The following is a 13,275-nucleotide window of genomic DNA, read 5'->3' as shown; positions in this document are numbered from 1 at the left end:
TCATCGGCGTACAAGGAGATCTGAACTCTTCCACGAGCCAATGACCCATCGGGCAAGAACTCCTGGTGAACACCTGCGGGCTGTCGATAGGCCAGCAGAGAGCCCGAACTGGAAAATCCTTTGTCCTTGAAAACGAACCCCAAGATACCTCCTGGAGTCTTGATGTACTGAATGTGGAAGTAGGCATCTTCCATGTCGTAGGGTCACCATCCAATCCTCGAAGTTAGAGCCTGAAGAACGGAGCGGTACTGTTTCCATGGAAAACTTGGTTTTTACTAAGTACAGATTTGAGAGCGCCACGCCGAACTGGCCTCCAACCCTGATGACTTGGGGACTGGGCAAACAGGCGGTTGTAGAATCCTGGGGTTGACATGTCCTGTACTTCTTCTATGACTGTTTTCCTTAAGAGAGACTGGACTTCTGTCTCTAGGGCCGAAAACTTGACTGAGCCTCTTGAGTATGCTGTCAAGGAAATGGGAGAAGTGGAGAGAGGAGGAGGTTGGTCGAACGGAAGGCGGTAGCCTAGCTGGAGCACTTGAATCACCCACTGATCTGCACCTCTGTCTCTCCATTCCTCCCAAAAGAGACTGAGTCTGGCCCCCACCGGCGCATGGAGGACAGGGTTCCTACTTACTGGCAGGACGACCTTGGGGTTTAGAGGAGAACTTGTGACCTCTGGAGTTGGAGCGGGGCCTTGAGTAAGGTTTGGGTCTGGCGTTACGAAACGGATGTCTGGTAAGAGGAGACACCATCTTGGTCGAAGGAGCGGGAGCAGGCCTGGGTTTGGCAGAAGACATAGACAGGATGTGCGACGTCGTCTTCTTATCCATGGCTCAAAGGACGTCTTTCACTATCGATTCTGGGAAAAGGCCTTCCTTGTCAAAAGGTGCGAACATCAAGGCAGCCTTTTGTGAAGAAGTCACAGCCTTAGATAAGAAAGAGCACCAAGTCTCCCTCTTCTTCAGAGTGGCCATGGCAAAGAGGGAGGAAAGTTCGCCTGCCGCATCATGGATAGCAATGTCGGTGCAGGTAAGGGATCCCGTGATTCTCTCCAAGACGTCTTCTGCAACATTAGCCTCCTCAACTTGTTTAAAAATAGCTCCCATTGACCAATTGAGAAAACTGACAATCTCTAGGAGCTTGTAGAGGTTTTTGGAAAGGTGTTCTACATCCAGGGCAGAAAAGAAAGTCTTGGCAGCTTCAAAGGAAATGCGTCTTGAAGGGTCCACAAGGGAGCCAAAGTCCCCTTGTGCTGAGATTGCAGAGCCTAGTGAAGGAGAAGTTCCTGTGCTGTAATAATTTTGCCTCCTTTTCAACAGCTTTGAAGGAGGGTACGCAAAAGACGCTTTACCAGAGGATCTCTTAGCTTCCAACCAAGCCTCTACCTCCTTCAAGGCTTTCTTGGAGGCAGTGGAGAGTACCAACTTGGGAAGGGAAGTGTTAGAACACTGCTTTCCCAGTAGCAACGTGGAATTCGGGGAAGAGGGGGCTGTCGGCTGAAAATGTTGAGGGTACGACTGCAGCAGAAAGCTGAGCAGAGAAGCGTAATGAGAAGAAGGCACTGAGTCAACGGGACCTTCCTCTTCACCAGAAAGAATCGGTTCCGTGCCAAGATCGTCCAGGAGTTGAGGAAGAACAACTTCTTGGTCTCCAGGAATACAAAGCACTTTGCGGACTACCTTTTCTAGCTTCCCTTCCAGCAGACTAGATTCCTGGAAAGGTGAGGATGAAGCCAAAGGAGCAGACACTTCCTTCTGTGCAGGAGGAGGAAGAGGCACGAAACTTTGAGGCAGATCCTGGAGGCTAGGGCATCTTGAATGACTTAGGTGACTTGGGTGAGCATCTGAAATGCATCTTCTTGATCAGAATCCCATGCTGAGTAAATTTGTATGTAGGGCTAGTGTCCTTTTCTACAGAGTTTAGGGTCCCTAGGGCAGGAATTATCAGAAGATTGCCTCTTTAAGGGTCGAGAGGCATGATCCCATTTGCGATGACGAGGAGGGGGAGGCTCTGAAGATTCTGGGGACACGATCCTGTGACGTCGACGATGTCGAGAAGAGCGACGAGTCAATGGAGAAACACTACACGAACTAGCGCGTCTACGACTCTTCGATGAGGAGTCAAGCTTACGTCTTTCGACATTAGGACTAAGGCTTTTCAGTGCCTTAGAGGACGAGCCTGCTCGTGGGGCAAGAATATCTGACCTTGCCAGCGCCGACTGTCTTTTAGTCCTTCAGAAGGCTTAAAGGACAGCTGCCTTGCTCAAGAGTCAGAAAAACGAAGAGACTCGCCTGAAACACGATCAAGAACAACACCACTGTTATCACCAACATTGACGTCATCGCCAACACTAATGCCCGGACTATGGTGCGAACACACTAAGCTTAAGACAGAATCCATGAAAACGTTCATTTGCGCTTCCATTTGAGTTCTCAAGAGATCAAATTCTGATTTATCAACCTCAAGGCTAGGCTTGGCTTTAGGGAAAACATACTGGGAAGCTGGTGAAGAAGAGGGGGGGATAGGAGGAGGGGAAAGAGCAGCGGTAGAGGAGGGAGGAGGGGGAGGAAGGAACAGCCGGTAAAGGGGATGACGCTGATGCCACCCGCGAAAAAGTTAGCCTAGCTTCCTTACGCTTAAAAGCCTTCCTATCCGTATCCTTAACCAGCTTTACCTGATGGGATTTGTAATGCAGCTAAAACTCCTGACCCCATTCAATACACTCATTGCATGTGTTCTCCTGGGAACACTCCTGACCCCTACATGCCGTACACAAAGGGTGACGGTCGTACTTAAGTTTAACAAGTTTAAAAGAGCACAAATTCCATGCGCAAACTCTAGATCCAGAGAAGCTGGAATCCGACATAGCTACCTATTTCACGGAGCTAAGCTAGCTAGGTTAACAAGCAAGACACTGAGTACTTCACCAAAAAGAGATGCCAGAAAGAAGCGCATCGAGAGCTGGAGTGAATCCAAACAGTTTGAATCGAACGGATGCGCGAGATGCGTTCACAACACGCCCGAGATTGAAACTGGAGCTGTTTACTGGGCTAGTCTCCTTCCACTCCCTCACCGATGCCAGTGGGTCTCCCACCAGTTATATCAGCTGCCCAAAACAAAGTTTGAAAAATATATCTCAGACGTGTCGGAATTTAAGAGATTAAAGCTTTTACAGTGTTTGCAAGGCATTATAATGAACCACTACATATACAGGGCATCAAGATTTAACCCACAGTAGAGTGATGTATAAGGACTCAGCAATAGGATACAGAAAGCTCTTATGAAATAAAATATATCCAAATAAAAAGAAAGAAGAATTGAGGGGAAGAAACGAAATCTCTTCAAAAACTATACTGCATAGATACTTCCAAAGGCCGAAACTAATCAACATTACCTGATGGGAGTCAACAGCACACACTGTTGAAATAGTGATCAAACATTCAGATAAAACAAAAAGTACCATCACTGTTAAGTTACTCATAAAATATTTCTCACAACTAGGTGCACTGAGGTCTTTTTACATATTTGCAATGCTCCTCTTCATACAAAGCTACCCATACGCGTGACCAGCAAAATCTGTCGCTAGTTCAAACAATCTCACCACAGATTAAGTATCAAAATTCTAATCTAATCTCTTATCATGTCAAGCACCCATCTTCTTTCAAATGCTTTTATCAATATTTCATAAAGAGAACAACATTTGGAAGATAGGAACCACAATATAACATTTGGAAGATAGGAACCCCAATAACTGAATTTTCACCAAAATATATTATCAACTTGACAATCACAGTGATCACAAAACTTAAGGGGAGCGCAAGCTTATGTAGAAATAATGCTCCGATTTTTATGAAATTTTTATATGTTATACATATATATAAGGTGATGTTCCAGAAAAAATTTGAGAGTGATCGGATGATTATTTTGGATTTTATTAAAAAATAAAAAAAAAAAAAATTAAAAAGTTTCTCCTCCTTCATTTTTAGAGCTATTGCAATGCGGCTTCATACACAGAAAGTATATCATAGTAGGAAAAAAATCATGGGAGGAGTTTTTCTATTTTTCCTTTTTTTTGGATGGGGCGAGGGGGGGATTTTCCCCCCAATTTGTATAGTTTGATTATCACAAGTTCCTCGTCACCAAAAGAAAAAATCTAGCCCCCAAAAAATATTCGTCTTTCTTTCCTCTTTCCATTGGTATATTTAACTTTAAAACTGGCCTAAAAATAAAAAAAGTAGTTAGCATTTGAAGTGCAAAAAAGTGAAAACTGAGAAAAACTACCGTAAAGGTCAACAAGTGTTTTTTTTTTGGCACTTGTAGAAAAAACTTATCTTAGAGCATTATTTTGGTTGATTTCTGGCTCCAAGTCACCCCCCCCCCCCAACACTTTATAAAAGGGTATTATTAAACTCAGGAGGGTATCATCAAGTACCACCTGACTCATTGTTGCCTAGTTTGAAACTAAGAAACTAAAAGTTTAGTGTCTACCAGGCTGATATTCTTGATTCATTTTAAGTCTTTTTTTCACTTGTTTGGTGTTTCTGGTCTTTGGAGTTTGATTTTCAAGCCTTTTTGCCTCTCGAATGAAGAACTACTTCTATACTTTCACTTGTGCCAAACAGATGTATTAGTAAGTTGAATTTCTCATAGCTGAAGTTGTGTTCAATTTCCTTAATATTTATCTCACTCAATTGATGGTGCTGAGATTTTCCATTGCTAATTAAACTTTGCTGGGGCACTAACTGTAAACCTACACGATTGGCACTTCATTAAAATATCAGTATCCCATCTATTGGCAGAGACTTCGACCTGAACTTTACCCCTGCAATTTCCTACCTTGCATCTAATACCCGACACTATTTTATCTAACTGAGATCTAGATATAATGAACTTGTCATCATATACTCCCATTTCATCATCCTTTATTCATTTCATCAACTGTGAGTGTATTTTTGAAGGTGAAAGTATATAGATTGTATTTAGAGTTACTGGATGTAAAAAAAAAAAAAATGCAAAAAACACAGCAAATAGTGAAAAAATTGCTCAGAGTAAAAAGTGTCCCACCACACACTCTCAACATTTGGGGGCAACTGTCTCTTAGACCACGCATTCACCAAGGAACAAGCCATTGTTGTTGCCAGACGTAGGAGATAAGGTGATATAAAAATCAAATTAATTAATAAATTAGGCGAATAAAGGAAAAAATTACAATAATCATTAGGTGCCAAACGTCAGCCCTACCTCACCGTGTGGGGGGTGGAGGCCCAAAACCCCATCAATTTTAATATTTCGAAAAAATGCTTTGGTCACGTGATAACGAAGTTGTTGCTCATGTCTTACGGCCATTTAACCATTTTTTTTAAATTTCAACAATATTCATCAAAAATCGAAGAGTGCGCTTCACTTAACCCTTAAACGTCGAGCCTCTATTTACAGAAACGTCTCCCGTATGCCGGCGGAGTTTGGGAGCTAGCGCCGAAGCGGAAAAAATTTTTTTTTCAAAAAATCACAGCACGCTTAGTTTTTAAGATTAAGAGTTCATTTATGACTCCTTTTTTGTCATTGCCTGAAGTTTAGTATGCAACCATCAGAAATGAAAAAAAATATCATTATCATATATAAATATTGAAATATATGACCGCAAAAAAAATTTTTCATATATAATTTTATACAAATCGCGCTGTGAGCAAAACGGTTGAAGCTAACGGGTTATTTTGTTTTTCTTTGTATTGTACACTAAATGCGATGATTTTGGTATATAACAAATTGTAAAACGATCAAAGCAACACAGAGAAAATATTATCACAAATGATGCATGAATTAAATAATGCACGGATGTAAAAAAATGTTTTTTCAAAAATTCACCATAAATCGAAATATTGTGCTAGAGACTTCCCGTTTGTTGAAAAATGAAGCTAATTGATTGAATATTACTAAACTGTAAGTGTTTTAGCTTACAATTGCAGTTTTCGACCATTTCGGTCGAGTTAAAGTTGACCGAAAGTCGAATTTTTTCTATTTATCGTAACTTATATGAATATATTTCAAAACCGATAAAAGCTATAACCATGAGTTATTTTCTGTTGTATTGTACATGAAATTGTGCACATTTTCATATATAAAACTTTATGTAACGACTAATATAAAACGGTGCAAATATTACAACAATGTGACGAAAGAATTCACCATAAATCGAAAGACTGTGCTAGAGACTTCCAATTTATTGCAAAATGAAGGTAAATGATTGAATATTACTAGAATGTAAGAGTTTTAGCTTACAATTGCGTTTTTTTACCATTTCGGTCGAGTTAAAGTTGACCAAAGGTTGAAATTTTTGGCAGTTATCGTGATTTATATGAAAATATTTCAAAACTGATAAAAGCTACAACCATGAGTTATTTTCTGTTGTATTCTACATGAAATTGCGCACATTTCCATATATATATAAAACTTTATGTAATGACTAATATAAAACGGTGCAAACATTACGACAATGTGACGAAAGAATTTCTGGCGCGGATGTAAGGAAAAAGTTTTTTCAAAAATTCACCATAAATCGAAATATTGTGCTAGAGACTTCCAATTGGTTGCAAAATGAAGGTAAATGATTGAATATTACTAGAATGTAAGAGTTTTAGCTTACAATTGCGTTTTTACCATTTCGGTCGAGTCAAAGTAGACCGAAGATTGAAATTTTAGCAGTTATCGTGGTTTATATGAAAATATTTCCAAACTGATAAAAGCTGCAACCATGGGTTGTATTTTGCTGTATTTTACATGAAATTGTGCACATTTTCATATATAAAACTTTATGTAACGGCTAATATAAAACAGTGCAAAAATTACGACAAAATGACAAAAGAATTTCTGAAATTTTCGGCCGAGTTACCGCGCAGGCGTAAGGGAAAAGTTTTTTTCAAAAATTCACCATAAATCGAAATATTGTGCTAGAGACTTCCAATTTGTTGCAAAATGAAGGTACATGATTGAATATTACTAGAATGTAAGAGTTTTAGCTTACAATTGCGTTTTTTTACCATTTAGGTCGAGTCAAAGTTGACCAAAGGTTGAAATTTTTGTAGTCGACGTGACGGTTCCACTTGGCACCCAACAGACAATTTTAGTCGACGTATGATACGTCAGTAGGCGTTAAGGGTTAATATAGATAATTCTTTATGGAAAAGTTAATAAAACAAATTCTTTATGGAAAAGTTAATAAAACAATGTCTAAATATAACACAATAATCATGGACATTCAAACCTACCTTTACAGTCATGCCATAAAGGTCTACAACTGCCCACACAGGAGATAAGACACTTGTAGCTGCAATTCCTTGGTCCAACCCATTTATGTAATAATGCAACTCTCCACCTGTCTTGATCATCATTCCAATACGATCACCTTCCTAATGAAAAAAAGAAATCAACTTTTATCACTTGTTAAGGATTGCCTGTAAATGTTCTAAATAATAATAACCCTCTAAATTATCTTCTCAAAGGTAAGTCTGTTTACACATTTCTTCTATGCAGATGCAGTATACTGTTCAACATAAAATAAGCAGGTCAAATCTTACAAACATTAGAAGCTGGATTTTAATTTAAGGGGAGCTGGAATGCTTAAACAGAAATGACATTTTTATAATAAAATAAAGTTTTATATATACTTACCCCGTAATTACTTAGCTAAGAGTTTCTAACTCGAGGGCAGCTCCAATTTTGAAATTCACGGTAGCGATAGTTTTTTGTTTATGTAGGTAACCAACCACGCCCAATTTCGGGGTGAAAGAGAGAAACACTGAGCCAAGAGCTTCACTTCTGTTTATGCTCTAAGGTCCATGTGAGGGGAGGAGCGTGGGCTCCATTTGAAATTACTAGGTAAGTATATATAAAACTTTATTATAAAAATGTTATTTTTATATATGTAACTTACCCAGTAATTACTTAGCTGAATCCACATTGAAGGAGGTGGGATTCATGGATATCTTGAACTCTAACATCAAAAATGATAATGAAATGGGAACAGAATCAAAAAGGCTTAGCATTGAAAAAATGCTTGTTGTTTCTTACCTGGTGAGAGAGCTGCGCAGGTAGGTACTGCCTCTGGTTGGCGCTCATCTCAACCGAGTAGTGGCATGGCAGCATAGCCAGGGTTGCCTCTACTGAAGTGAGCAATTTCATAGCGGAGGAGTACTCCGACTGCTAACGAAGTATGAAGTAAACTTTGCAACGAAAGAATCTCCGATCATTAACAAAGTCAACAATAAAATGCCCCTGCCCAGGGTGCAGTACAATAACAACAAAACCAGAGAAATAGTCACCTACACCAAACATAAAAAACACACATAAATAATTAACCACCACCCTACACAGAAAAAACTGGTGGGCACTCTAGGTACCGTGTACCCTCCAGGCTCCCAAAGAACTCAACACCTGACATGGTGAAGAAAAAAGTAGGAAGTGTTGCTTCCTACGTTCTCTTCCTGAACACTACGCCAGCCACAGACAACAGTCCAAGGGTACTGCAATCTTCGTATGTTGTCTCCACATCTCGCAAATAATGCACAGCAAAAACAGATCTACATTCCCAGAATGTAGTCTGTAAGATCAAAGTGAGAGAGATTATGCTTAAAAATAACTGATGTAGCCGTTGCTCACATGTCGTGCACTCTAACATTAAGTCCAGGCAGAATGTTCTCTCCAATTTGAGTGTGTGCTTCGAGGATCAGGTTTCTAACAAAAAAAGATTGAGCGTTTTTAGACTTAGGTCTAGCCGGGTTCTTTACCGAACACCAAAGATTTCTTGCTGGGCCTCTACTCTTGATGTAATGTCTAAGTGCTCTTACTGGGCACAGACTTCTCTCCTCTTCCTCTGGACCCAGGAACGAGGCCATGGCTGTGAAGGATTCTCGTTTTGTGCCAAGAAGCCAAGGGTAAAGGGACAGACCTTGTCACCTTGAGAAAAACCTATCCCTCTGTCAGTTGCATGCAGTTTGCTCACTCTTCTCACAGTGGCTAGCGCAACCACAAAAATAATCTTCTTAGTCAGATCAATCAACGATGATGATCTCATGGGTTCAAATCTTGAGTCAGACAGCCACTTGAGGACTATATCTATGACTAAGGGCACACCTTGGATGTGTCGAAAGACTTAATTTCCTGTAATGGGGTTGTCTGAGTAGACTTGGGATTGTTGGAAGAAGGCATGGGAAGTCTACTACAGTAGTAGTTCAAGAAGCTCCAAGAACCACTCTTTCCTTGGCCAGAAGGAAGCTATTTAAGTCATCCTGGTGATTTGATGAGATTGCAACTTCTTCAGAACCTCCCTCACCATACCGAATGGAGAGAAGGCATACACATCCAGTCCTGACCAACTTTGTATCATCGCATCTGTCGCCCAAGCTTGTGGGTCCGGAAACGGTGAGCAGAACAGGGGTAGACAATGGTTTTTCGGTGTCGTGAACAAATCCACCATCGCTTCTCCCCACAACTTCCACAGGTCTGGGCATACTCGACGGACCAGGGTCCACTCTATCATAAGAATTTGTTTGTGACGACTGAGTTCGTCTGCCAATACGTTACACTTCCCCTGAATGAACCGAGTCAACAGCTGGGTTCGGTTCTGCCCAAAGAAGGAGACTCCTGGCAGCCTCGAAAGGGAGAATGAGTGAGTCCCCCCTTGGAGTCTTACATAAGTTAAGGTTGTTGTGTTGTCGTCATGCACCAAACAGGCAGTCCCCGGTTAACGGCGGGGCTCGGTTAACAGTGATCCAGTTTTATGGGGCTTGTCTAGCAACGAAAATCGGCAATTTTCAGCGGCGAAAATTGCCGAAAAAGCACCGAAAATCGCCGATTTTTCGGTTATCATCACACCCTCAGAAACGGAACCCTGCCGATAACCAGGGACTGCCTGTAATTACTTTGTCGTGTACTTCCCTTGTGAAATGTTGCAGTTCCAAATGGATGGCTTTCTGTTCTTTGATGTTTATATGCAGAGCCTTCTCTTGTTGGGACCAAACTCCCGAAATTTCTTTTCCCTCCAGGAGAGCTCCCCAACCTATGTCCCACATGTCAGAGTAGTAATCTAGGTCGGGGTTCACTACCGAAAGAGACTTTTCCTCCGAAAGTCTGCTTGCGTTGTTCCACCAGCACAGATCCTCCTCTATTCCTTGCGTTACAGTGACCCTCCCAGGAAATGATACATTGAACAGCAGATGCAAAGATGCAAAAAAATCAAACAAACAGATGAAGGTAGATGAGGTAGTCTGTGATCCACTGAACAGCTCTAACCAAAGAGAGATTCTCATATGAAAACAATCCCTGAAAAAAGTCATAGATAAACAGATTCTTAGAGGACACAACAGCCCCTAACAACAAATTCATAGACCTACACATTCTTACAAGAAGAAAAGTCCCTAAAAACAAACAACTTACAAACCTTTAGTTCATCCAAGTTGAACTGTCCATATTCCCGGTGTATTCCCTTCCCATTGGTGAGGATACCAGTGCCACTCATCATTGTGGTGCCAGACCTCATGTTGGTCATGGTGGCTGGGAAGTCCAACATGCCAGGATTGTGGGTTGTGATACCCACTTCTATACTACCCGACCATTTATCAACCAGACGATCAATGCGAATCTGAAAATGATAATCCAGTTACATTCCTGCAAATGAAAGTTAAACAAATGCACTTGTTGTACAGTGAAGCTATGTTTGTGTTTTTAGTAAACAAGGATATACATTACATATATATTAGACATAATTCAGCATTTTAGCATCCTAGAATGATTAAACCAGAGAGAGTATGGCAAATTCTAAAACAATCATTGGTAACATTCATCAATTTCACATATCTAGGGTAAGGAGCCCAATGGGGATGAGTGGCCCACTGGAGATGCATTTTTTTTTAACCATAATTTTGAAATTAAGAATCCTTGGCATATGTTCTATGTCCGAAAATAAAGCACAAATCATGTTCTATTTACACTGAAAATATGAAAATGATACAGCCATAACTTTTTTGTTGACAAACAGAAATGTACCATTTTGCTCTTTTTTGATATTTTTCTTACCTATATTTAAGGATGTTAATTTTTATGTTCATTTGAGTTGACACCAAGTGTGGTAATTTCCGTATATTTTTTTTTATTTCAGGGTGATGTTAGGTGGTTAGAAATTATGTCCAGAGAGTATTAAGACAATTGAGTGATTAGGCTGGCAGCAGTTGAGGGGAAATGAAGTGTGTCTCCTTACAGCCAGCAAAACTGGGGTGGCCTATTGGAGAAGCAAATTTTTAAAGACGCAGTAGAAAGGGCTAATCAAAACCAAAAGGAAGAATAATATCAGACCTGTTACCCATACGAACTCGAGCTCAGAAATGCTTTCCCTAGAAGAGCAATTAACCCTCAAACCCAGGGCGCAATGCAGATACAGTGCGCAAGCCGAGTGGAGAAGCGCATCTCCAAGCACATCTCCACTGGGTCATGTACTCTGTGTCACCATGGGGGCCCTCTTTGGAAATGAATTTTTCATATCTAATTTTCTTTACAGACTATAAATACATATTATAACAAACAGCTTTAATATAAACCGAATGATAAATTCAAATCATGCCTAAATCACAAGCCTGCAGTCGAAATAGCATTGTTCAGAAAAGGCATTCAGAACAAGGAGATACAGAACATCGAAGAGGGAAGTTCTTAAAAACAAGGTTGAGAAGATGTCTAAAAATAGAACAGTTGGAGGGGGAGATCTGGAATCATCCCTCCAACTCTCTCTCCAGTTACCTGATAGTATAAAGAAAACAGAATACACAAAACAAACACCCAGAAGAAAGGTGTTGGATTTGTGTATATAAGAAAAGGCAAAACAGAAAATGGGTAAAATGATATATAAGGAGAGAGGCTCCAAGACTTATTACACACTAAAACAAGTCAATAAGGCTATGTAGCAAGAGTAAGTGAATATACCATTAGGGAGACATAGAAAAACATGCTGAAATGTTTCAATACACACTAAGTATAAACAAAATATATAAACAATATATTATGAAAATTTTAATTTAAATGTAACACTAGTGTTAAATCTGCAATACTGTCTGTCCTAAATCAGTAATTCCTGTATACTATTTAGTATTAGTTAATCTGCATAAATATTTGCCTCTAAATTTAGTCATTTACATTGCACAAATTTAAGTTCATAAAATAGTCATTTTTTCTATTGCTCACATAAGCTCAGGAAAGTAGCCACGCTGGGTCTATTCAGTATTAATTCTATAAATCTAATGTTTTTTAAATATAAATTCTTTTGTTTTAGATAGTTAAAGTCATCAGTCCCCAGTTTACGACAGGGGTTCCATTCCTACGCCGCATATTAAGCCGAAAATCTTCATAAGCCAAAAAATCATAGAAAATCGTCAAAAATCCTAAGAAATCCTTACTTTTAATGCTTTGGGTGTATTGAAAATGATATAAACTGCATTTTTATTGAGTTTTCCATCAAAAAACCTGGAAATTTTTATTATTTTACTGTTTTGTAGCCATATTTCTTCTGTCAGATCGGCATCGTAACCCAGGAACACGCATCATAAACCAGGAAATAATTTCTGATGAATATATTTGAAAAGCGTTGTAACCTCGGAACATCATAAGGAGGACCCGTCGTAACCCGGGGACTGCCTGTACCTATTTCTAATAAGTAATGTACGAAAGTATTCATATTTTTCCATTAGGTCAATGACCATATTAATATGTTGTCTATTTTTGTATTTAGTAGTATTTTTTGTACTTAATTTACTTATGAAAAGTTAAACTTTCATTCTATGTGCTTAATATTTTCCTTCTTTGATACAGGAGCAATCTACAAGAAGTTGAAAATTTTGTGTTTCCACTAGGCCAGGTGCGTCTCCGAGGCCATGTATATAATGCAGATGCACCGAATTTATCGCTTAACAACTCAAAGACTATTAACGATAATCCACTTCTGATTGAAACATATGAAATACAATCATTTATAGTGTAAACCCCCCGCATTCGCAGTCTCACTATTCGCGGACTCACCCATTTGTGGATTTCTCTGTGGAGTGTTTATACACATTATTCATGGAAAATTCGCCCATTCACGGTACTTTTCACTGAGAAATATTCACAATCTACTGTATTTTCATATCATTTTCATGACTAATTGCACTTTTTATGATAAAACTATTAAAATACTCAGGTACTGTATAACCATTTTTAGAGTTTTTTTTTTATGTTTAAACTATCAAAATAGGCAGT

General features: G+C 39.5%; 1 protein-coding gene across 2 annotated transcripts in view; it reads right to left on the bottom strand.

Annotated features, from left to right (window-relative positions):
• Nucleotides 1–13,275, bottom strand: part of Neurl4 (neuralized E3 ubiquitin protein ligase 4) — a 189,230-nt gene that overhangs the window by 141,478 nt on the left and 34,477 nt on the right. For both annotated transcript variants that reach the window (XM_067085523.1, XM_067085524.1), the window contains exons 6-7: nt 10,436–10,636; nt 7,266–7,406 (exon numbers count right to left, since the gene is read on the bottom strand). In XM_067085523.1, coding sequence (XP_066941624.1) covers nt 7,266–7,406; nt 10,436–10,636 — 342 coding nt within the window. The remainder of the gene's footprint in view (nt 1–7,265; nt 7,407–10,435; nt 10,637–13,275) is intronic.

Source organism: Macrobrachium rosenbergii, chromosome 42 (assembly GCF_040412425.1).
Source record: "Macrobrachium rosenbergii isolate ZJJX-2024 chromosome 42, ASM4041242v1, whole genome shotgun sequence".
Classification (NCBI taxonomy): domain Eukaryota; kingdom Metazoa; phylum Arthropoda; class Malacostraca; order Decapoda; family Palaemonidae; genus Macrobrachium; species Macrobrachium rosenbergii.
The sequence above is the reverse complement of the archived record's forward strand: the minus strand, read 5'-3'. Positions and strand labels throughout refer to the sequence as shown.